At 34.0% G+C, this 22,602-nt stretch overlaps 2 protein-coding genes across 6 annotated transcripts; one reads left to right on the plus strand and one right to left on the minus strand.

Moving 5' to 3' along the window:
• Positions 1-684: 684 nt before the first annotated feature.
• LOC114406983 lies at positions 685-1,697 on the minus strand. 2 transcript variants are annotated; one of them, XR_003665573.1, is made up of 2 exons: positions 1,440-1,549; positions 685-1,342 (listed from the first exon to the last, which is right to left on the minus strand). XR_003665573.1 is itself a non-coding variant. In XM_028369882.1 (2 exons), the coding sequence occupies exons 1-2, from the start codon at positions 1,671-1,673 to the stop codon at positions 999-1,001; spliced, it is 483 nt and encodes a 160-aa protein (XP_028225683.1). In that variant the 5' UTR covers positions 1,674-1,697; the 3' UTR covers positions 685-998. The 2 variants fall into 2 exon arrangements, 1 of the variants encoding a protein (XP_028225683.1); XM_028369882.1 differs by having other exon boundaries at positions 685-1,247; positions 1,440-1,697.
• LOC114406982 (myosin-6-like) lies at positions 1,647-18,803 on the plus strand. 4 transcript variants are annotated; one of them, XM_028369880.1, is made up of 39 exons: positions 1,647-1,748; positions 3,492-3,620; positions 3,946-4,089; positions 4,226-4,371; positions 4,450-4,609; positions 4,690-4,748; positions 4,844-5,003; positions 5,296-5,445; positions 5,541-5,677; positions 5,751-5,897; positions 6,022-6,123; positions 6,667-6,724; positions 6,861-6,962; positions 7,816-7,853; positions 7,938-8,064; positions 8,226-8,396; positions 8,489-8,620; positions 8,739-8,848; positions 8,930-8,990; positions 9,306-9,483; positions 9,576-9,781; positions 9,937-10,056; positions 11,816-11,914; positions 12,301-12,513; positions 12,658-12,797; positions 12,972-13,086; positions 13,176-13,217; positions 13,310-13,390; positions 13,484-13,654; positions 15,076-15,231; positions 15,319-15,507; positions 15,729-15,854; positions 15,972-16,042; positions 16,151-16,250; positions 16,428-16,484; positions 16,931-16,987; positions 17,475-17,555; positions 17,644-17,726; positions 18,148-18,803. In XM_028369880.1, exons 1-39 carry the CDS (start codon positions 1,746-1,748, stop codon positions 18,260-18,262), a joined length of 4,536 nt encoding a protein of 1,511 aa, XP_028225681.1. In that variant the 5' UTR covers positions 1,647-1,745; the 3' UTR covers positions 18,263-18,803. The 4 variants fall into 4 exon arrangements, with proteins under 4 accessions (XP_028225681.1, XP_028225678.1, XP_028225680.1 ...); XM_028369877.1 differs by having other exon boundaries at positions 13,173-13,217; positions 15,307-15,507; positions 18,148-18,394; XM_028369879.1 differs by having other exon boundaries at positions 13,173-13,217; positions 18,148-18,394.
• The last annotated feature ends 3,799 nt before the right edge of the window (positions 18,804-22,602 follow it).

Genomic DNA, 22,602 nt, shown 5'->3' on the forward strand with positions numbered 1-22,602 from the left:
CAAAATCCATCCAAGTAAGGACAAAAGGAGACGATTGAGGCCACTAGAGCAGCATCCGAAGATGTTAGCGACCGCGATAGGCGCCTCAAATATTTGATTTTTTTAATGTAACATAACATTTCTAACATCTTTCACAAATGACAACGTTAGTCATCAAATCAAAACGTACCGTAATTCATACCGACACTGAGGGGCATTTACGGAATGCCACACACATAAGCAAACGTTTCATTTTTTTTTTACCTTAACTAAAACTACGATTCTGTGCTCCTAAATCCAAATGTCACGAACATCATCATCATCACCATCTTTTTATTTTTTTAACCCATCAAAATATGACTACGGTGGACCAGTTTTATTGGTCATTGGATTAATCTGATCTCATGATCATAACATACGTCCTCTCACACAGGATTACAACATCGAATCATTCCCTTCCTCCTGTGAACCCCACCATCCTCTTCAACATCACCATTTCACCAATAATCTCCAACCACCGCCGCCACAAACCAACGAGGCTGTCTGGCGTCATGAAATGGAGGAGGGAGGGGAATTCGGAGAAAAAAGAAACTGAAGAATGGACCACCTTCAATTCGCAAATCAAAACACAATTAATCAACAAATTTCAATTCACGCACACATTGAGAAAATTCCGATCCAAAGTTAACTCTCCACAATCGAATCTACAGTCAAACGAATTCACTTCACTTTTGCATTAAAAAGTTGATACAAATTCTAGGTTCAAGTCAAATATCGCACCCTCCCTGATCAGAGCAATATTCAGAAAGCAACACACATCATTCACGTAAACCATTAATAAAAGAAATAGCATAACAATGAAACCACAACGTATTGCAAGAACGCCTAGTTTTTGCCTTTAATAAAATCTAACCAAGCAAGTGTGAGACTGCGAGGGTTGGATGGATCCATATTTTGGGCGATTCAGATTTATCGTTATTAGCGGCGAGCTTGTTCTTGATCTGGAGGATCTCGTGGGTTCAAGTTTTGATGGTCAAATCGGGCTTGCGATTGAGCCCAACGCCGACGATGACGATGGGGACAATCCTAATGTCCTTCTCGAAGCCCGTCGCACCTCCGACGACGAATCTCACCGTCGTCGTCGTCGACACCCAGGAAGCAACACGGTCGATTAGCCTTATTGGCGGTGACAGAGAAGGGGTTGCCAAAGGTATTGGCGGTGAGCTTCGTCGGAGAAGGTGCGAGGTGATGTGGAGGATGTTGTAATCCTGTGTGAGAGGATGTATGTTATGATCATGAAACCAGATTAATCCAATGACAGATAAAACTGGTCCACCGTAGACGTTGTCTTAAAATATTTGCCCTTAAAACCAAGAAAAAAAAAGGGAAAATACAAATTACAAACAGAGAGCGTTCACAACACAACATAACATAAAACCCATAACAAAAGCAAGGCCTACCATTGAACCAGTGATAACAGCAGACCAAGGGCTTAATCTCTTCTTCAAAAGTTTTGGTCTTGTTGAAGGGTTTTGAGTTTCTCTCTTTTTTTTCTCCTCCACATTGTCTCTTAGTTCATATATATATAATATTAATATATAGAGATATACCCTTTTGTTTTTTCTGCATTTGGAGTTGTAAAACACGCATTTTTGTGGAAGTTGTAGTGGAAGAGGAGTGGCAAGATCTTCCATTTTGATTAGTGGAGTAGCTGCTGCCAGTAGATCCGGTTGCAAGCTGAGCTTTTGATCCGATCTCTCTCAGAAATGGTATTCATTTCTCATTCATTTGGATTTTCTCTTGTGGTCTTGGTTGAGTCAATTTCAAGTCTTCCATTCCCTTTCAGTGGCGTGAAGCTCACTTTGTTCAAATGGATTTTTTGATATTGTTTTTCTTTTGTTGATGGAAATGGGGTTCTCGTTTTCCTATGTTAATGGACTGATCTGCTATAGCATAGAAGGCAGATTTGGGTCTTTGTGTTTATCTTATAACTGATTGCTAATACTGTTTAATGAATGTGCCCGTTTCTTATTGCCAACTGATATTGTAGTAGTTCAATTCCATAGTGGATAGTGTTTTTCATCTTAAGGATGTCCTTTAAAGAAATATGAAGCACAAGGGAGGCTTTGTGCTGCTGATTACAACTTCCATAAATTTTCTGTCATCATGTTGCTGCTATTGCTATGCATCATTGATTGGTTTAGATGATTTTTCATTGATTTAAGTGTAAAGATTTTTTTTTTAAAAAAAAACTGGTTCATAATTATAATCAAGCATAACTGTTTTTTTTTTAAGCTTAATCGAATAGGTCTGACCTTACTCTTTGACAATGTAGTTGATTAACTTCAAAGTAACATATTTAATGGGTAAATGTGCATGTCTGTGGGGCTGGCGAGGACTAGTGGCAATTGCTTATTAATCCCCCTTAGTCATAATTTTCAATTTTCAATTAATAGATTTAATTGGGTGATGGTAGGTTTTGAATGTTTTCGTTGTTCATGTTGGATGTTTATTCTTTGGTTACTCATGTTTCAGTTAATATAATTTATTTTTAATCAATGTTTCCTACCTTATTTTTTGAAAAGCTTGACTAGTCCATGAATCTTATGACATATGTTTCACCTATTTTGGTTAATATCAGTGTTGACTTCAATACTAGATGTGCATAGGTTTTCTTCTGATTATGTTGCAACATGCTTTTCATACCAAAGAAATTTTATTTAACTTGAGTGACATTGATTGACCTCCTTCATTGAATTTGTTATTTTCTTCTACTGAGATTATATTTAAAATTTCATAGATGCTGTTTCACAATAGGAAATAGTTAATACGCAGATGAGCTGCGATGGAAGAACTAGATTTATGATGGTCTTCTCAAAACACATTTTATGAAACACTGAACGTTTCTAACAATCTAGTGATACTTTCAACCACATGGGTTTAAATTAAACCCACTCCTCAGTCTAGGGCACATTATGGAATTCTTACATACTGCTTGAGCCGTTCTCTTTATGACTTTCTACAGAAAAGTCAGGAGCTGTTTGGTTTGAGAAAATGTCAACGTATTTTAACTTTTTTTTTTTAAAGATTTGCATGGGAAATAGTCATTTTTTTTTATTGTTTTCACCATTTTTTTAAACTAACTTTTGAGAAAGTTGTTTTTACTATTTCATTGTAAACTTTTGAAAACAGCAAACAAAGTAAAAACAAGGTGACATTTGTAATTAAAAGTGAAAATAGAAAACATTTTATGCAAACAAATGATCCTTTACATTTTTTGTAAAAAACTAGCAATTATGTTGTATTGCTTTTTTCTAGTGTGCATGTTTGGAGATATGTTACAATTCTGTGGGATTTAAGATTTAAGAGAGAGAACTTGACTTTTCCTTTTACCCAATACTCGCTGTTTATGAGTTTCACAATAGTTATTTGATTATGCATAAAATTTCATTTGCGAGTTACTGAATTCTGTTTGAGTTTGTACAATTAAGTTGTGACACTCTTCATTTTAGGCTGTGGTTGCCAATCCTGTAGTTGGGTCCCATATTTGGGTGGAGGATCCTGATGTCGCTTGGATAGATAGTGAGGTCTTGGAGGTTAAAGGAGAAGAAATTAAAGTCCTTTGCACTTCAGGGAAGACGGTTAGTGTACTTTGTAGTATTTGCTAAAAGCTAATCCTCACTAATTCATTTTCATGTTCTTTCAATCTTACTGGTTTTACTTCGAGTACATTGATTTCTTGAACATGAATGACTGGTGGGAACCTTTGAAGCATATCATAATAAAGATATGTGTCTTATTGAAAGTTTGAAAATACTTGTTCTTGTTTTGCACGATGTCTGTACTTTTATTTGGTGTATTTGGTATACTATAAATACATTTTTAAGTTAACTTCAAATTTGAAACTTTCTAATGTTTACGATTTGTGAATTTTTGCATTGCTCTTGTTTGTCTTGAAATTTGCAGGTTGTTGTTAAAGCTTCCAGTATTTATCATAAAGATACAGAAGTCCCACCAAGTGGAGTGGATGATATGACAAAGCTTGCATACCTGCATGAACCTGGAGTCCTAGATAATCTGAGATCAAGATATGATATAAATGAAATTTATGTATGCATTACAGTTTCCAACTCTTCAAAGCTTGTGTCTGTTGCATGGGGGGAATGGTTCCCTTTATTTTGCATTTGTTAGTATCTTCATATTTTCAAACTGTATTGACAAGTGCTGACTAATATTTTGCTCCCAGACTTACACCGGGAATATATTAATTGCTGTGAACCCTTTCATAAAGCTTCCTCATTTATATGATAGCCATATGATGGCCCAATATAAAGGAGCAGCTTTTGGTGAGCTAAATCCACATCCCTTTGCTGTTGCAGATGCAGCATATAGGTAGTTTTCATATCTGTCCTGCAAATAGATCATGCTATTGGTTTAAGAGTCTGACTATATAAATTATTATGTATATAGGCTTATGATAAATGAGGGAATCAGCCAGTCAATATTGGTTAGTGGTGAAAGTGGAGCTGGTAAAACAGAAAGTACCAAGTTGCTCATGAGGTATCTTGCTTACATGGGTGGGAGAGCTGCTGTTGCTGAAGGTAGAACTGTTGAGCAAAAGGTCTTGGAGGTAAGAAAATTCGACATTTACAAAGCTGATTTATTTTGTAAACCTTAACTTCTGTCCATTCAGCTTAACTCTTTTTGCAGTCCAATCCTGTTCTAGAAGCCTTTGGCAATGCAAAGACTGTTAGGAACAATAATTCAAGGTGGGAAATAATTGTAAGTTTACAGCTTATATAGTTATATTGCAAATTTTTTGCCATCTTGTCTAATTTTATTTTCTCACTTGGGACTTCTGCAGTCGTTTTGGTAAGTTTGTGGAGATTCAATTTGACCAGAGTGGAAGAATATCAGGGGCTGCTATCAGGACTTATCTGCTTGAAAGATCACGTGTTTGCCAGGTGTCAGATCCAGAGAGGAACTATCATTGTTTCTACATGCTCTGTGCTGCACCTCCAGAGGTACGGAAACTATTTTGCTTACATTAATTTGTTTCTGGATCGAATCATAAATGTGAGTAACTTACCATTATAAAAAACTGTGAAAATGGACTTGAAGAGAACTTTGATGGAAAATAAGAGCTGATTTCCTTTCCTCTCATAATCTCTATGTATGCTTAACTTTAATGTTTTTTTTTTTTTTGTCGTAAGATGTGTCTGTATTAGCAAAATGATTTGGAAGTTCTTTATTGGTAAATTTGTGCTTAACTCTTTTTTATTTTATTTACGTCTATTATCTGGTCCTCTTTGACAGGATATTAAAAAGTACAAATTAGGAGATCCAAGAATGTTTCATTATCTGAATCAATCAAATTGCTTTGAGTTGGAAGGGTTTGATGAATCTAAAGAATATAGGGATACAAGGAGAGCAATGGATATTGTTGGAATAAGTTCTGAGGAGCAGGTTTGTAGGGATTTTATTTATGTTTATTTTCCGTTTCTTCAAGCTTGACTTATGATTCAATGCTTTGTTTTTCCATGTCTACCATTGCTCTTCAGGATGCAATATTTAAAGTTGTTGCTGCAATTTTGCATCTTGGCAACATTGAATTTGCCAAAGGGAAGGAGATAGACTCATCTGTGCCCAAAGATGAAAAATCTTGGTTCCATCTACAGACTGCTGCTGAGCTTTTCATGTGAGCAAGCGTTGCACACTTGCATTGTTTTAAGGTTTCCATGTCATCTTTTTAGCTCATAATTTTTATTCAGGTGTGATGCAAAGGCACTTGAAGATTCTCTTTGCAAACGTGTAATTGTTACTCGTGATGAAACAATTACAAAATGGCTGGATCCGGAAGCTGCTGCACTTAGCCGAGATGCCTTGGCTAAGATTGTGTATACAAGATTGTTTGACTGGTAAGCCTGCGAGCAGATTGGTTAAAGATATATATTTTTGAACCTTGGTTAGTGTTACCATGTTTGGCCAATTTTCTCCAAGTGTTAATCTCTGTTTCTGTAATTTCCTGTCTTGCTTTTGTAGGTTGGTTGATAAAATTAATAATTCTATTGGTCAAGACCCCGAGTCTAAATCCTTAATTGGCGTGCTGGATATTTATGGTTTTGAGAGTTTCAAAACTAACAGGTTTGTAACCGCTACTTTGTTGGTAATTAACATGGGCGAGTCTTCAAGTGAACAGTTACTCCAGGAAACTTACAGATTGTTTGGGAGTTGCTAGAATTAGTGGTAGAATCCCTAATTAGTAGCTGATTAGGCTTAGAATAAGCAATCACATTTATTTGTATTTATTGTAAATATATTACATATACAGAGCTGTGTGATCTTGTTTAGACACACATTCAGTAAAACCTATAGGAGTCAATGATGTCCTCCTCTACCAGTTGTCATATACTGAGAAGCTAGATTGAATTTGTGATATCATTTAGTCTATCCTTAGTTCATTATAACCTGGTTTGTGATTAAGAATGCTTATGCGATAAATCCATCCATTCTTTTGGTTTGCTGTTAAACTCCATTTTGATGAAATGCTGTTCTTTTCCATCACTCATTGCTAGCAGTCTACTTGACTGGGCATTAGTCTAATGGACAAAAGCTGTAGTTCCACCTTTTGTGAAAGTAATGATGCTGATTTTGTTTGTTATCTTGGTTATTATGTGTACTTTGCAGTTTTGAGCAATTTTGTATTAATTTGACCAATGAAAAGCTTCAGCAACATTTTAATCAGGTTTGTTATTGAATATATTAATTTCTTTATAATTATAGGTATCTTTTGCTTGTATATTTGAAATGGACAGTAATCTCATTTTTTTTTTTAAATTATTTAACATGCTCTTGTAATGCTCCAATATACTTTTCTGTAGCATGTTTTCAAAATGGAGCAAGAAGAATACAAAAAAGAGGAAATTGATTGGAGTTACATTGAATTTGTGGACAATCAAGATATTCTGGATCTCATTGAAAAGGTTTCCCCTTCTTACTCTGCAATCCTTTTGTTGATTGGCTTGGTCTCTTGTGGATGCTTTTGTATAAGATATTCAATTCTGTTAAAAGTTATATATATTAAATATGGTGGTGAATGGAGATATAATTACTAAACTAGCTTGTGGAAAGATGGGGTGGTAGCATTTTCGACGGCTAAGGCATCTTGAATTTTTTCCTGGAAGGTGAAGGCTTTATGAAATGCATGTTCAGTGAGATGATACAAATATGTCAATTACCCACTAACAATAACATCTTTTTTTTTAATAATTACCGGTTGATTTCCATCCCCTGTTTTTAGGATAAGTTGTTTTTAAGATACAAGAGGCAGAGACAATAAACTATTTTTTTTTTAGTAAATATAGAAGTAAGAAGATGAAAGACACAACTAGTTTCTTTTTATTGTAAAATTGAAGGAAGTCGCTTTCAAGAAAGTATACATGGGTGGAAAAGATGGTTGACTACAATTTTCAACAGTCTTCAGTTTAGACATTGGAATTTGGAAATAAACAAGAAAACTGTAGTATCAGATAATTAAGATGGATGGGAACTGGGGATTTGGGTAAAAGAGAACTTTTGGATGTACCTAAAAGCCATTCACAAATTATTAATACATTAGTATACTTTTCATGCTGTGATATATTTCACCGTATGTCTGTTTTGAAAATCAATGAGGTTGTGTATACTGTATATATGTATCAAAGAGAAAATGTTCAATTTGTTTTGCAGTTTGCCATTAGTGAATTTATTACTTACCATTAGAAATGCTGAGCAAAAAAAAAAACTTACCATTAGAAATTTATTTTGACTCTTGAATTCTCTTGTATTCATTTTCAGAAACCTGGTGGCATTATTGCTCTTCTGGATGAAGCTTGGTATACTTTGTACTGATAGCCTACATATTTTTTTCAATTATTTTCATTGATGCTCAGATAGCTGTATGTGTTTGTACTATGCAGTATGTTTCCTAGATCTACACATGAAACTTTTGCCCAAAAGCTGTATCAGACCTTCAAAAATCACAAAAGGTTTAGCAAGCCTAAATTATCACGTAGTGACTTCACAATTTGCCATTATGCAGGAGATGTAAGTTCATAAAGTTTTAATTTTTTCATTCAGAGATATAACAAATAATAAATAATAAATAGGATACATATTAGTATAAGTACACGTTCAGACTCCAGAATGCTGTATGTGATCTGTTCCTTCTTTGCACTACATGTATCCTTAATCTCTGTCATTTGTAGGTCACTTATCAAACTGAATTGTTCCTCGACAAGAACAAGGATTATGTTGTTGCAGAGCACCAGGCCCTTCTTTATGCTTCCAAATGCCCCTTTGTATCAGGCTTGTTTCCCCCTTCTCCCGAAGAATCTTCTAAACAATCAAAGTTCTCTTCAATCGGTTCACGATTTAAGGTTGGTTGGTTTACTTTTATTTGAAAACCAACTTTTTTTTGTCTTTCTTGCTTAATCTTTGGGTTTGTGAAAACTGTTCATTTGTCCTGCAGCAACAATTGCAATCTTTACTTGAAACTCTCAGTGCCACTGAGCCACACTACATTCGTTGTGTAAAACCCAATAATCTTCTTAAGCCATCAATTTTTGAGAATAAAAATGTTCTGCTGCAACTACGTTGTGGGGTAAGACTGCTAGTATTTTATCCCTTTTTTCTTTTACAATATAGTTTGTGCTGTAATTGAAGTTCAACCTGATATTACATGAGTTTTTTCTTATTAGTATATAATTCACTGGTTGTAGGGAGTTATGGAAGCAATTAGGATAAGCTGTGCTGGGTATCCTACTAGAAAAACCTTTGATGAATTTGTGGATCGATTTAGCCTTCTTTCACCTGAAGCATTGACTGGAAGGTATCTGAATTGCTCATCTTATCAGTCATTCTTATCATTATTCTGAAAATGCTTACCTTTTTCATATTTTAATTATGTTAGTTCTGATGAGGTCACTGCTTGCAAGAGGATTCTAAAGAATGTTGGACTCGAAGGCTATCAGGTAACTCTTACTATGTGATCAAAACTTTTCTTCTTTGAGAGTCTTTTTTCTCTCTCCTTGGAGAACTGGTTACCTTTCCTTTTTTGCCCTCCTTGCATGATTCACATCTACTAACAGTAAATTTGGAAAATGTAGTTTAGGTTTAGGAATGATCACTGTTTCATGTAGTCAAGTATATACCGAACATGGATTGCTGATTATGCCCATCTGTACTTACTGTAATGATATTTGCCATTGCATTAAACAATTGCTGATTGGTGATATGAGGCTTATATTATCTTTTTTCTAATTTATTGGTTCTGTTTATTGCCACAGATTGGTAAGACAAAGGTGTTTCTTCGAGCTGGTCAGATGGCAGAGCTAGATACCCGTAGAAGTGAAATCTTAGGAAGGTCAGCAAGCATTATTCAGAGAAAAGTCCGTTCCTATTTGGCCCGCCAAAGTTTCATCTTGCTTCGTTTGTCTACTGTGCAGATTCAAGCTGCGTGCAGAGGTCTGCTCATTGCTTCTTGAAATATTAGCTCAGATTGGATTTGGGGGAAAATTTAGATTTTTGAAGTCAGACTTTTTTTGTACTGATTGCAGGACAACTTGCTCGGCAAGTTTATGAGGGAATGCGGCAGGAGGCTTCTAGTTTGGTGATTCAGAGGTGCTTCCGCATGCATATTGCTCGGAAGGCATACAAAGATTTGTATACCTCTGCTGTTTCTATCCAGACTGGTATGCAGGGGATGGCTGCTCGTTCTGAGCTACACTTTAGAAGGCAGACTAAAGCAGCAATTGCCATTCAGGTATTTTGAAGAGCCATCATTAGAAAATATTTTGAACATTTTTACTATACTTGTTCATGCATTCTATACAACATTATTGCTGACCTTAGCTTTAAATTTTTATTTTGGTTTCAAATAGTATGTTATTCCAACACTGCTGATTTTGTGTATTGTAGAGCCACTGCCGGAAATACTTGGCAGAACTTCATTTTGCAAAATTGAAGAAGGCAGCAATTGCAACGCAATGTGCATGGAGAGGAAAAGTTGCTCAGCGAGAATTGCGAAAGCTCAAGATGGTAAGCTCCTTTAATGTAACTCCTTGATCCTCTGAATCCGTTAATGAAATGTTAAGTAAAATTGTGAGTTAATAAATATTTGATAGATTGGGAAAGGTGCATGTTAGGAGATATCCTTGGAAGAGTTAAAGAGCTGTCAGTTAGTTAGGACAGCTAGGATAACTAACTGTTAATTAGTTAAGAAACTATAAATAGAATTGGGAGAAATTAGTTAGAGGTCAGAGAGAAAATTGGGGAATAGTAGGAGGGTGATGAGACCTCAAACTCATCAGTGTTTGTAACCATTGTTGCTGGTAGCATTCAATTTAAATATACACGATCTTTCCTCTATTTCTGGTCCAGTTCTATCAATATCATATTAATGAAAGGACCCAAGATAATAGTCATGAAAAGTGAATTTAGAATTCAACGAATTCATTGGTGTATTGATTGGTTAGTGGCATAAGCCCTTCAGAATTTATAGCATAAGGTTATTTAAGTAGCAAGTAATTACTAGGAAACATTTTAACTACTTTTGGGGCATAGTCAGAAGAAAAACATGTTTTGATGTGTTAAACTGCCTTGTACATGAGAACCCCTCATCACATTCCAAGCTCATCCATATTCATTGTACTACTGTAAAATTCTCAATGCCACAACTTCGTTAGGCTGCACAAAATTTCTGTTTCATTCAGCAACTTTTGGACTGTGAAAACTACTGCAATTATACTCCTCTAGCCAGAGTTTTTTTAAGCCCGCGCATGCATGTGCTAATTTATCTTGGATTTCTTAGTAGGTACTACCTATATTTTTGCTGTAAGTTTCTCATTTTCAATTCTCTATGCCCACAATCAATAATTTCCCACATGGTTTGATCCATTGTCTCTATGATACGGATCACCTCTAATAGTCTACCTCATTTGTTCAAAAAGGATTCATTACAAAGCATTCTTATTTCAAACTACCATGTTGTAAAAGCTCTGCAGAATGCAGTCAAATATCACGCATAGTGGGGATATTGTAAAATAATTCTGTGTACCCAAAGCTTTGCTGGCTCTCGTCTGTGAGTCTGCATGCCTTTTCGTTTTGAGTTTCTAGTTAGCAAATAGGAAATTTATAAAAAAAAATTGACAAGAGGATATTAAGGGCTCTAGCTCTATAAATCCTGAAGGCCAAAAAGGATTGGAATCTTTGCAACAGGAAAAGTGTCATGGGAAATGCAGATGACAGTAAAATTTTATAAGGGACACCATTACACTAGTAGAAGTCATAATTCAATTTCACCATTAACTCTTGATTACTCAAAATTTCCCCTTCAATTAGTTTTCTATTCTTTGCCTGCCATTGACATATACTTCACTTTAAGTAACTGAGCAATATTACCATACTCCAAAGTCCTAAGTGGACCGACCACTGACCTTTTCTCACCTTAGTCCCAACTCAACAATATCCTCACATCTAACAAGATGTGAAATCAGATTACATATCTCAGCAAAGCAGTATTGTTGCATATATTGCTTGGGTTAACTGGTTACATTGTCACATGAAGAGGTAATATGTTGGGGATACAACTCTCTGATTTTTTAACCTTAAAAAGTGCTTGCCCAGAAATCATAACTGTAAGAGTCAATTTGTACACATTTTGCTAGAAGAAAAAAGTACATGTTTTTTTTTTTGGTGAAGGGAAGTTTTTCATAATACATCTTAAAGAGTTAAGGTTGTGTATTCACCATTTTTGTTTTTGTTATTATAGTGATTGAGATTTTTATTTTTCTTGCAGGCTGCAAGAGAAACTGGAGCTCTCCAAGCTGCCAAAAATAAGCTTGAAAAGCAAGTTGAAGACCTTACATTGAGATTGCAGCTGGAAAAACGTTTGAGGGTAAATTACTATGGTTTTGTCAGTACTAACTGCTAACAGAAATAACTTTAATGTGGTAAACTGGCAATTTTCCAGTAGTATGAATCAACCCTGTCCAATTAGTATGAGTAAAATATCACAGTATGCTCTGTTAGCACTGTAGCAATACTTGTTTTAGAAACTTTCCAAGTGAAATTGATCTGTGTAATTGATGCAGAAGGATTTTGTCTTGTGCTTTTTCTGAGAACCTCAATACTTGTTTTAGAAACTTCCCTAATGGAGTGAATTGATTTATGTTATCGATGAAAAGGGATTTTGTCCGGGCTTTTTCTGAGAAAGATGTAAGAGATCAATAACACATTATTTAGTATCTTCAAAGATTCTTAAACCTCTAATAATAAATATAGGTTGACATTGAAGAAGCAAAAGCACAAGAAAATCAAAGATTACAATCTGCTTTGCAAGAGATGCAACTTCAGTTTAAAGAAACTAAGTTCCTTCTTGAAAAGGAGAAGGAGGCTACAAAAAGAGCAGCAGAGAGAGTGCCTGTCATACAGGAAGTTCCAGTTGTTGACAATGCTTTGTTGGAAAAGCTCAGAAGTGAGAATGAGAAACTCAAGGTGAAGTGGTTATGGCATAGATACCTGTGCTTTATTTCAAGAAAGTATTTCTGTATTGATACACTTAGGATATCCTCACATTTTGTGTTAAGATATGTTGCCATATTGTATTATTAAGATAGTGCTTCATGGAGTCTGTTGCAGAACATGGTGAGTTCATTGGAAAAGAAAATTGATGAAACGGAAAAAAGGTATGAAGAGGCAAACAAAGTTGGTGAAGAAAGGTTGAAGCAAGCTTTGGATGCAGAATCAAAAGTAATCCAGTTGAAGACTGCTATGCAAAGGTTTTATTTGTGATTAAACATTGTTGATTTAGGATAAATATTTAATTTAACATCATTTGAAGTTTTGAACCAATTTTTGTATCTTGTGTTGTAATGATTATCATTCATCCTCTATTTTCTGTTACAAGATCTCTATCATCATGACCATTTTCTTGTTTTAATTAATATTGATAGGCTTGAAGAGAAATTCATAGACATGGAATCTGCAAACCATATTCTTCAGAAACAATCTCTTTTAAACTCATCTGTGAAAACAATAGCAGAGCACTTGTCTTCCCCATTGGATGAGGTAATTTATTCTAGTTAAGGTATATAAGTCCTCATTTTCTCTAAGTAAATATACATCTATAGAAATATTGACATTTTTATGTGCAGAAGTTAGAAAATGGTCACCATGCAGCAGAAGAGAAGAAAGCTGTTGTAAGTATTCTTTACTATTGCTTCTGTGTGCCTTCTGTAACATTTGACTGTGTTTAATGGAATATGGAATATAAAATGAGTTATGTTTGCAGGATACATTTGTTACACCTGTGAAACAATTTGGTACTGAATCAGACAGTAAATTGAGAAGATCTTACATTGAACGACAACATGTATGTGCTTAAAATTAGGAATTGAATTTTGTTTGTTGTCATTATTTTTCATGCAAAAATACTATTCTCAATGTAAATTCTTGTTCACTGTAGGAGAGTGTTGATTCACTTGTCAATTGTGTTATGAAAAATATTGGCTTCAACCATGGAAAACCCATTGCTGCATTCACCATTTACAAATGTCTTCTCCACTGGAAATCATTTGAAGCTGAAAGAACTAGTGTATTTGATCGCCTTATCCAAATGATTGGTTCCGAAATTGAGGTGATGTAATTACTTTATTCTGAATTATACTTTATGGCACATGATAATATAAGGAGCCCCAATTCTTAAAAACTTATAAGTTTCTGATAAATTTGTTTTGGTTGCTCTTTTTCTTCTATTTTATCTAGCAATCTGGTTCCTCCAAACAGCTGTTTTGAAGAGCACTTTCAAATGGTGCAATGGGAGTATGAGTATATGATTAAAAAAATGAGCTTTTTCTTGGGGGAAGTTAAAGAAATCCATTATGATGGTGAAGATGATTACAAATGTAGGAGGATAATATATTCTTGTTAAAAAAGAAAAAAAGTAAAGAACATAGGAAACCATAATGAAGCAAAGCTACTCATATCTGTTAGAGAAACCTCTATAAAAATGGACTCTTTTCTACACCAAGAAGAAGCCAAAGCTGCTCATCCAAAAAAATCTCCTTCAAAGATGTGAGACTTTCAATCTAAAAAGAACTAAAGTGTGGCGTAGATTGCACATTACCACAAAAAGCATGATTCTTTCCTCCTTCCATAAAAACAGTAAAGCTAGACTAGTCAACAGAAGCTGGTCACTTTTAGCAGTCATTTTAATAATCTGTTTTCTATATATGCTTTAAATTAGAGTAGGATCTGTTATAAATGTGAAGTTTTGAAGATCTAGAACCTCAAAAGATGTTAAAAACTATAGAATGTTTAACCATTAAAATTGACGCTGTCAATAAAGTCAAGTAATGGCATTAGATTTCAGGGTACTAACTAAAAAGAAGTTCCAGCTAGATAATCCAAAAGTAAAAAGTTGAAGCCATGGAAACCAAGTTCATGGTAGTGAAAAAAATCACCTTACACCGAAAATATTTTGTTTCTTTATCCTCTCCTCTTCCTGTTGAGGGAGTTTCATCAATCATGCAGCCTAGGGACTACTCAAATCACATGATTACAAATTTAATCTCTTTTAGACTCTCACCCCATATCATAACTGTGCTGATTATTCTAATTTGGTCTATTACAAAAGTTACTGAATGTGCAGTCTAGTGGAATGTAATGTTGATTATCAGTTAATAACTGCTGTGTTGGTGGTAGGAGTGTCCGTTTTTGTGTTTATTTATTTAGTTTAATTCTTGTTCAAGGGTATTTTTCTGTGAAATTATTGGTGTTAGAAATTATATATGCAAGTTTGAATGCTGCTTTGGTCAGTCTTTTATTGTTCTAACTTCTAATTATCCCTCTATACATTTCTTTGAAGAGTTAATGAACCTATTTATATGTTTATTCATTGAATGATAAATTATTTTGTGGCTGTTGTAATTTTAAATGCTGTGATCTTAATTTTTAGTATGATATTCTATATTTATGGTTTTTTCTGGTATAGTAACAAAAAGTGTTTGAGCACTCATCTTGTCTTTCTTCTGCCCTACTCTCTTTTTTACCGTACAGAATCAAGACGACAATGATCATATGGCCTATTGGCTGTCAAATACATCTGCGTTATTGTTTTTACTTGAACAAAGCCTGAAATCTGGGAGTTCAGCAAATGCTACCCCAGCTAGAAAACCGCCTAATCCGACATCTCTCTTTGGAAGAATGACCATGGTATTGGATATTTCTTAAATTGTATGTAATATGATTTTCATTTAACACTTGAATAACTACACTCATTTATTCAAGGGTAAATTGCAGAGTTTTCTTTCATCACCTTCTTCTGCCAACCTTGCTGCCCCTCCAGCAGATGTTGTACGCAAGGTAGAGGCTAAATACCCTGCTTTGCTTTTCAAGCAACAGCTCACAGCCTATTTTGAGAAAATATATGGCATCATTCGGGATAATTTGAAGAAGGATTTAACACCGATTCTTGCATTATGCATCCAGGTGTGTTGAAATCTATTGATCAATTGTTCAACTCAAGTTGCCTGGACAAAGTAGGATACAATATCTCGTCATATATCATTATCATTGTTTATCCCTGTATAATTACCTCGTAGAGATATTTTCTAGAAATTTCAAAAAGGATTCTGACTTCTGAACCCAATATTTTTTTTTGTATATGTTTTTATTCTGTTCCTTATGCAAATCTCATTGTTGATATGTAGGCACCAAGAACATCAAAAGGAGGGTTACGTTCTAACCGATCCCTTGCTAAGGATTCCCCAATGGTTCACTGGCAGAGTATTATTGAATCCCTCAATATGCTCCTCTGTACACTGAAAGAGAACTTTGTAAGAAGAGAAATTGCCATTTATTAAGTTCTGAATACTGAGCAATTACCTCCATTAGCTACTTCCATTCCATATTCTGAAAATTGCTGAAACACGATATATTCTTTTCTGTTTCAGGTGCCCCCCGTTCTTATCCAAAAGATCTTTAGTCAAACATTCTCATATATTAACGTGCAACTCTTCAATAGGTAAGTAGTTTTTGCATACATCCATTAACACTTTTTCCCCCATCATAATGGTTTTTTCCCCTTAAAATGTGGAAAGGTTAACACCTCTTTTGCTCAAATGATTACTAGTCTTCTTCTTCGTCGCGATTGTTGCACATTCAGCAATGGGGAATATGTGAAAGCTGGATTAGCTGAATTAGAGCTGTGGTGCTGCCAAGCAAAGGAAGAGGTAAATTGTTTTTGCTTTTACTGTAATGTGTTAATCTCGAGTTAGTGCATATATTACTTGGGCTTTACTGACATATGGTGATGACCTAAGGTTGTTCTGCACTGCTCCATGCTTTTTGAACTGTTGTACACATTTTAATAAAAGCTCCAACTGATAGCGTTGAGCACAAACTTGCAGTATGCAGGGTCATCTTGGGATGAGCTTAAGCACATAAGACAGGCTGTTGGATTCTTGGTAAGTGTGTATTATTTGATAATTTGGCACCTGTTCATGGTTTTAATGTGCTCACATTTTGCTGATGGTTCATTATTTTGATTGTAAATGATGATTCTCGATGCATTGCATTTCTTTTTCCCATTACTTCCCTATCTTACCATAAATGGACTATATTTCCGTAATGATACCAAATATCTTACCATCACTTCCCTATCTTACCATTACTTCCCTGAATATCTTAACAGAATGCATAACCATGCACATCATGTATGTTAACTTAAAGAGATAGACATTAGGCCTCCTTTGTGGCAGTCTTGTAATAAGTATGATGAATTGAACACGACAGAATATTTATTCTATTTTCTTCTTTTCCTCATGAATATTTCTTTTATATGGATTGATCAAAATCCAAACTGTCTTAATTATTTCTCTGTTATTTAATTGTTGTCATTGTTTATATACAGGTTATTCATCAGAAGTATAGGATTTCCTATGATGAAATCATCAATGATTTGTGCCCTGTAAGTGTATACCCATCTCAAACTCTATGTGTGAGTGCGTGCATGAGGCCTGCATCTCTCATCAACATAATGTTCCATGGACTTTTTTATATTTTAAACATTGGAGATGCCAGTACCTGGGGGTAGCTGAGTGGTGGTGGTAATCACTTCTGAATCTTAAAGATTGGGCTAGTGTCAGTTGAGCTGAAAACTCAGGGCTATGGATTCATTTGTTTGCGCTAGTAGCAGTTGACTTGGTTGCGCAGGTTGTTAGTTCCTTCAATATAGGAAGTGGATGAGGCTGCTGCTAGGACTGAAATTCATATGTATGTTTGCATTTAGTTGTAAGGGATGGATTAGAAGGAGATTAGGGATAGTGATATATGCATGGTCACAAAAGCATGATCTTTTGTGCTCACTACATCTCAATGTTTTATACAGTGTATATGTTTCTCTATGTCTTTCCTTTCCATTTTCTTCCCCTCACCTTCTGGTTCTGCTTCTCCAGATCTTGAGTGTCCAGCAGCTGTATAGAATATGTACACTTTACTGGGATGCTAACTACAATACTCGAAGTGTATCTCCAGATGTAAGTTTTTATCGATATTTTTGCCAAACAGAAAAAGGCATAGCTGAAGTGGTAAATGCTTGACTAATGCGTTCAAATCTTCCTCCAGGTCCTTTCAAGCATGAGGATGCTAATGGCTGAGGACTCCAACAATGCTCAGAGTGATTCTTTCTTGTTGGATGACAGTTCCAGGTTAATAACACGTGCTTTAGGCATTAGAGCATAGAACTATGTAGCGGGGAAAATTATCTTCCATTTGGATAAATTTTTATTGGCACGTATAGGAGAAGAAAATAAGAATGTAAAATTAATTTAACTTCTCTCAAGCTAAGATCAACTTATGTACTTCACAACTTTTATCGTAGAGCTCTCAATAAAAAAAAAAAAAGCTCTCAATAACTTCCCTAAAAAGTTGAAGTGCATAAATTGATACCAACTTATTGTCATGAGTTTAATTCATTTTATCTTATTTTATTCTCTTTCAAGTGATATCAACTTATGTGATCTATTGATACTTGGTCAACTATTATTGCAATTGTTTGATGTCAATCTTTTGGGTTTGTACTATGCAAATAAGCTATATGTTCATCAAATGGTGTTTTCTTCTTTACAGCATCCCCTTCTCAGTGGATGATCTCTCTACATCACTGCAAGAGAAGGATTTCTCTGACATGAAACCAGCAGACGAGCTTCTCGAGAATCCAGCCTTCCAATTCTTAAACGAGTAGACACGGGAAGCTTAGTAGTATGCTTCTATATTTGTCTTCTCAAGGCTGACAACAAAATTAGTTATTGGTCCTTGCCATTGGTGGTTGTAATTGTAAATGCAGTCTTATATTTATTTTCTGTACATCTTTAAAGGGGGGAAGAAAAAAAAAACTTAGATATTTTTTGCCATATCCTTGCATTACATGCCCCTGCTGTAAAGTTATTTTTTCATTCTTTTCTTAGCATTCAATTGTAAAATATTCATTAATAGGGGCCGGGATATTTTTAGGATTAGTGTGCTTGCCTTGTATGTTCCTTTTTGCTTCTTTGTTCTGTCCTTTTGGTCAATTGAAATTTTGATTTTTTTTTGGGGGGGGGGGGGCAAGCTCACTATACCCAAATTTTGACTTTTGTAAAGTCACATGAAGGAGCATTTATACAGTAATGAATGGGCTGTGCCTATTCTAGAATCTGAACTCTAGTTGTATTATTATTATTGGATGTCTTATATAAACTATGACACGTGACCCTTTTTTCTATAAGGGTAAATATACTTGAAAACGGCTTTGATTGTATCCAAATGTCACGTTGCTAATAAGGAATTGGTCGAGGAGAAAACATTTACTAATTACTACGCATCCATAACTGAAAGAGATGTTCATGTAAAAAGTGGTTAGTGGCCATGCATCATTATATGTACTATCCAGTGTTTTCCTTCTTTATGAATAGTCACCTAACTGGGCAACAAAGCCTAACGGATTCCGTGGTTAGAGTCAGAGAGAACCGTTTTCGGTCTTATCAATAGATAATTCTGGAACTGCCAAAAAGTTGCTAGCTGTTATAGAAAGAAGAGTACTTGTTCAGACTAAATTTGTGCTTAGCAGTGTTTTATTGAAGTCATTTAGTTCTAAAGTGGTGCCTTGTTAATTACATATCTGTATTTTTTTTTTTGTCTATTTACGTTAAAAATATAAAATCAAATATTTGAGACTGTCCATCCATTATATATTTTACTTACAGGCTGGCCAATGTTTCATCCTATAACCTATGGCCTGTGGGATTAGATTATGATTGAAAGTGAAATTTGATTCGGAAACCAAGAGAAATGAAGAGATGAAAAGTAACATGGAGAAAAAATGTTAATGATTATTTTAAACCCACACCTAAAAATTACTGTATGATTAACATTTTTCGTATATTGCTAAAAAAAAATATAGTATAAGCATTGATAACCTTTAGTTAAATCATTACTATTTACTAATTTAAGTGTAACTTAAATTCAGGCCTTAAGCAGTAGATGTGACAATATCCCAAAAGAGCATAGTATAATCAAACTTATCAACCGCGTAAACAATATTTATGTCAAATTTTAAAATGAAGTGTCGATTTTTCCAATCAGTTATGGTCCAATTTTTTTAATTGCGTAGTTGAGACGGAATCGTTAAGTATTTTGATTTGCTTACGTCTTGTTTGTTCGTAGGAAGTAAAGTCAAAACCCTCGTTTTTTCCTTTATTATACGCACACTATTGGGAGTCAACCTAAAATTAATGAAAGGAACCCCATTTGATGATGTAGAACTTGTTTGCTACAATAATCTTCCTCCGATAGGCACGTTTTATTATTTTTTTAAAAAATAATTATCAAAAGTCTTTGGATTGAAACTTTTTTCGGCCGAACCATTTGGAATTCACATGGCCCTGGCCCCAAAAGTTTCCCCCTTAGTACAGGCACAAGGGTTGCAACTCTATAGTAGCTCTTACCCTAAGAAGGGTTTTGGGACCAAACTGAAATTGGACCACCCTATAGCTAAATTTTCACTAATTCTTTCTTCTAATTGTACAATCTAACGGTCAGAATAATGGGCACAAATTGAAATCAAGATATTTGATTCTTGGATTTGGATAAGCTTTGTTGTCAAGGAAACAGCGAAAACAATCGAGTTTGTTCTAGGTTAACATTCTGGTCCATGAGTGTTGTTCCACGAGGTTCACCTGAAATGCTACCCAATATTTGGTCCATTCCCAATGGTGTCAAGGTCCTCCCCCTAGCTATTATACCTACGAGTTCAAAATCTCTCACTATCCTACCACCCCTACTTGTTCAAATTCCCTTTGCATTCAATCCATCATTTTGGATTCACTATAGTTAGTATAGGACAATCTGGCGCCAGTTTTTTATTTGTTTTTAGCGTGTTTGGTTCTACCTCAAAACCTCTCAACTTGGATCCAAAATATGAAAAATTGAAACCAATAAGCATAACTTCTTGATCGACGTGAAATTTATTGTGGCACATCACTTTTTCAAATACGTTTTTTTTTTGTTATCCACAGGAATCGAATATTAGGCAAAACTTTACTTAAAATTATTCTGTAATTTAAATTTATAATAATGCAAGTAATTTTTTTCTTGAAACAACATTAGTAGTTAAACTTTCAATAAGACTTATTATGCTAGCTCTTTCTTTAAGTGTTTGTTAACATTTTATTCAAACTGATTTTTAGCTTTGCTCATTTAGCTTCGGGGACGAAATTAATTAAATTTTAGAATTGACTGGAATTAAGTCACCCTTTAAATAATTACGTATGACTTTATAAAAGTTCAATTTAAATAAAAACGACCAAAATTTCGGATGCATGTGTAATTTTCTACAGATATTATTGCAAAAACAATGTTCCCATCAAAAGTTTGGACGGAAAGAGATTATGAGAAACAAACGTCGACAAGTCTTAATTACCCATCCGTTGGCATCCAATCGAGTTCAAACAACGATAATTATCAGTATAATTTCTTGTCATTGAATTAGTGAATAAGGAAAACAACATCAGCCAATAGAAAAAGAGTATACATTACATCTATCAAAAAAGTTTTCATACTGGTCGACATGCTATCGACAATTTATCATTCATAGATGATCAAATTTCTCGAGTTGGACCATCACAGATGTTAGATGTACAAGCTTAATTAGATGAGGATAGAGAATTTTGTAAGCATTAAGTACATCGGATAAATGGTAAGGAAAATAAACACAAGTTATGAAAATGGCAGCGATTGTATGATTATATATACTTATATACTATCATAAAAAAAGGCATTCTCTTTTTATTGTGTACTTTTCTAAACTTACACTATTAATTAAATAAATTATAAACACATCCCACAAAAGATAACTAAAAATTAAACATCATATTCTTTAATATTATGTATTTAAAATTTTAAATTTTAAAAATACAATACCATGGGGTTTTTTTTCTGAGTTCAATACCATGGGGTTATTGCAATAAAATGCAAATAATAGGGTTATACAAATTTTATTCAGATTTTCAAAATTTGAAGTTGCTACTTTAAGAATGGCTTTATTTAATTATTACAATGGTTCAAATATTAGTTTTAGGAGTTTAATTTTGATATACTATCAATGGAAAATTTTGTATGTTGTGAACCGATTAAAAATAATCCTATATATGTATTTTAATATATAATTATTATAAAAATCAGTAATTTAAATGTATGATAATTCATGATATTAAATAATAGTGTGAAAAAACTTTAAAGTCGACAATGCATTATAATTAGTTTCACCTCCATTTTCCCAGCTATTGAAATATTAATTTGGTCATATATATAAAAAATAAGAGAATAAATTATGCCAGTGTAAAGTAATTTTATATTATTATTTAATCATAACTCATAATATTTGATAAGTTTATTAACTTTTATATTTCTTTTGTTCTTATATATACAACTCAGTTACCTACTTGATCAGGATTAAGAATTACCTACTTGATCAGGATTAAGAAAAATAACTAATTTAATTGAAAGTAATAAATTTATCTTAAATTTATAATTTTTTTAAAACTATTCTTATCATATATTTCTCTCTTTTCCCATGATTTGTCAATCTATTTTATTTTTTCTTTAGCAAAAAAATATTTCAAAGTATAAAAATAATTAATGTATAAAATATTATAGATTGAATCTTATAAAAAAGAATAAATAATATTTTAAACTTGAATTTTATAAATAAGAACGAAAAAAGTAATAATTATTTTAAAAATATGTGAATCATGATTTATAATTCTATCACAATACAAAATTATTTTATATTATCATTATATCATCATTAAAGTTGTGCCTTGGTGACCTGTTGATCATGGGTTCGAATCCGGAAACCGCCTTTTTGCATATGCAAGGATAAGGCTGCGTACAACATCCCTCCCCCATACCTTCGCATAGCGAAGAGCCTCTAGGCAATGGGGTACGAAGTTTTTTTTTATTATATCATCATTAAACTCAAAAAATATAAAGCCACTAACCAATAACAATCATGCACTAAAAATTTAGTATGATCAAGTTAAGTCC

This window comes from Glycine soja, chromosome 3 (genome assembly GCF_004193775.1).
Source record: "Glycine soja cultivar W05 chromosome 3, ASM419377v2, whole genome shotgun sequence".
NCBI classification, from domain to species: domain Eukaryota; kingdom Viridiplantae; phylum Streptophyta; class Magnoliopsida; order Fabales; family Fabaceae; genus Glycine; species Glycine soja.

Excerpts from the sequence above, each read along its gene's own strand:
- LOC114406983 (XM_028369882.1), bottom strand. The coding sequence starts at position 1,673 with ATGGAAGATCTTGCCACTCCTCTTCCACTACAACTTCCACAAAAATGC. Across the intron at positions 1,248-1,439 it reads CTGTTATCACTGGTTCAATG|GATTACAACATCCTCCACAT; the intron begins GTAGGCCTTGCT and ends CCTCTCACACAG.
- LOC114406982 (XM_028369877.1), top strand. Across the intron at positions 15,232-15,306 it reads TCTTTGGAAGAATGACCATG|GGTAAATTGCAGAGTTTTCT; the intron begins GTATTGGATATT and ends CATTTATTCAAG. Across the intron at positions 16,043-16,150 it reads AACGTGCAACTCTTCAATAG|TCTTCTTCTTCGTCGCGATT; the intron begins GTAAGTAGTTTT and ends AATGATTACTAG.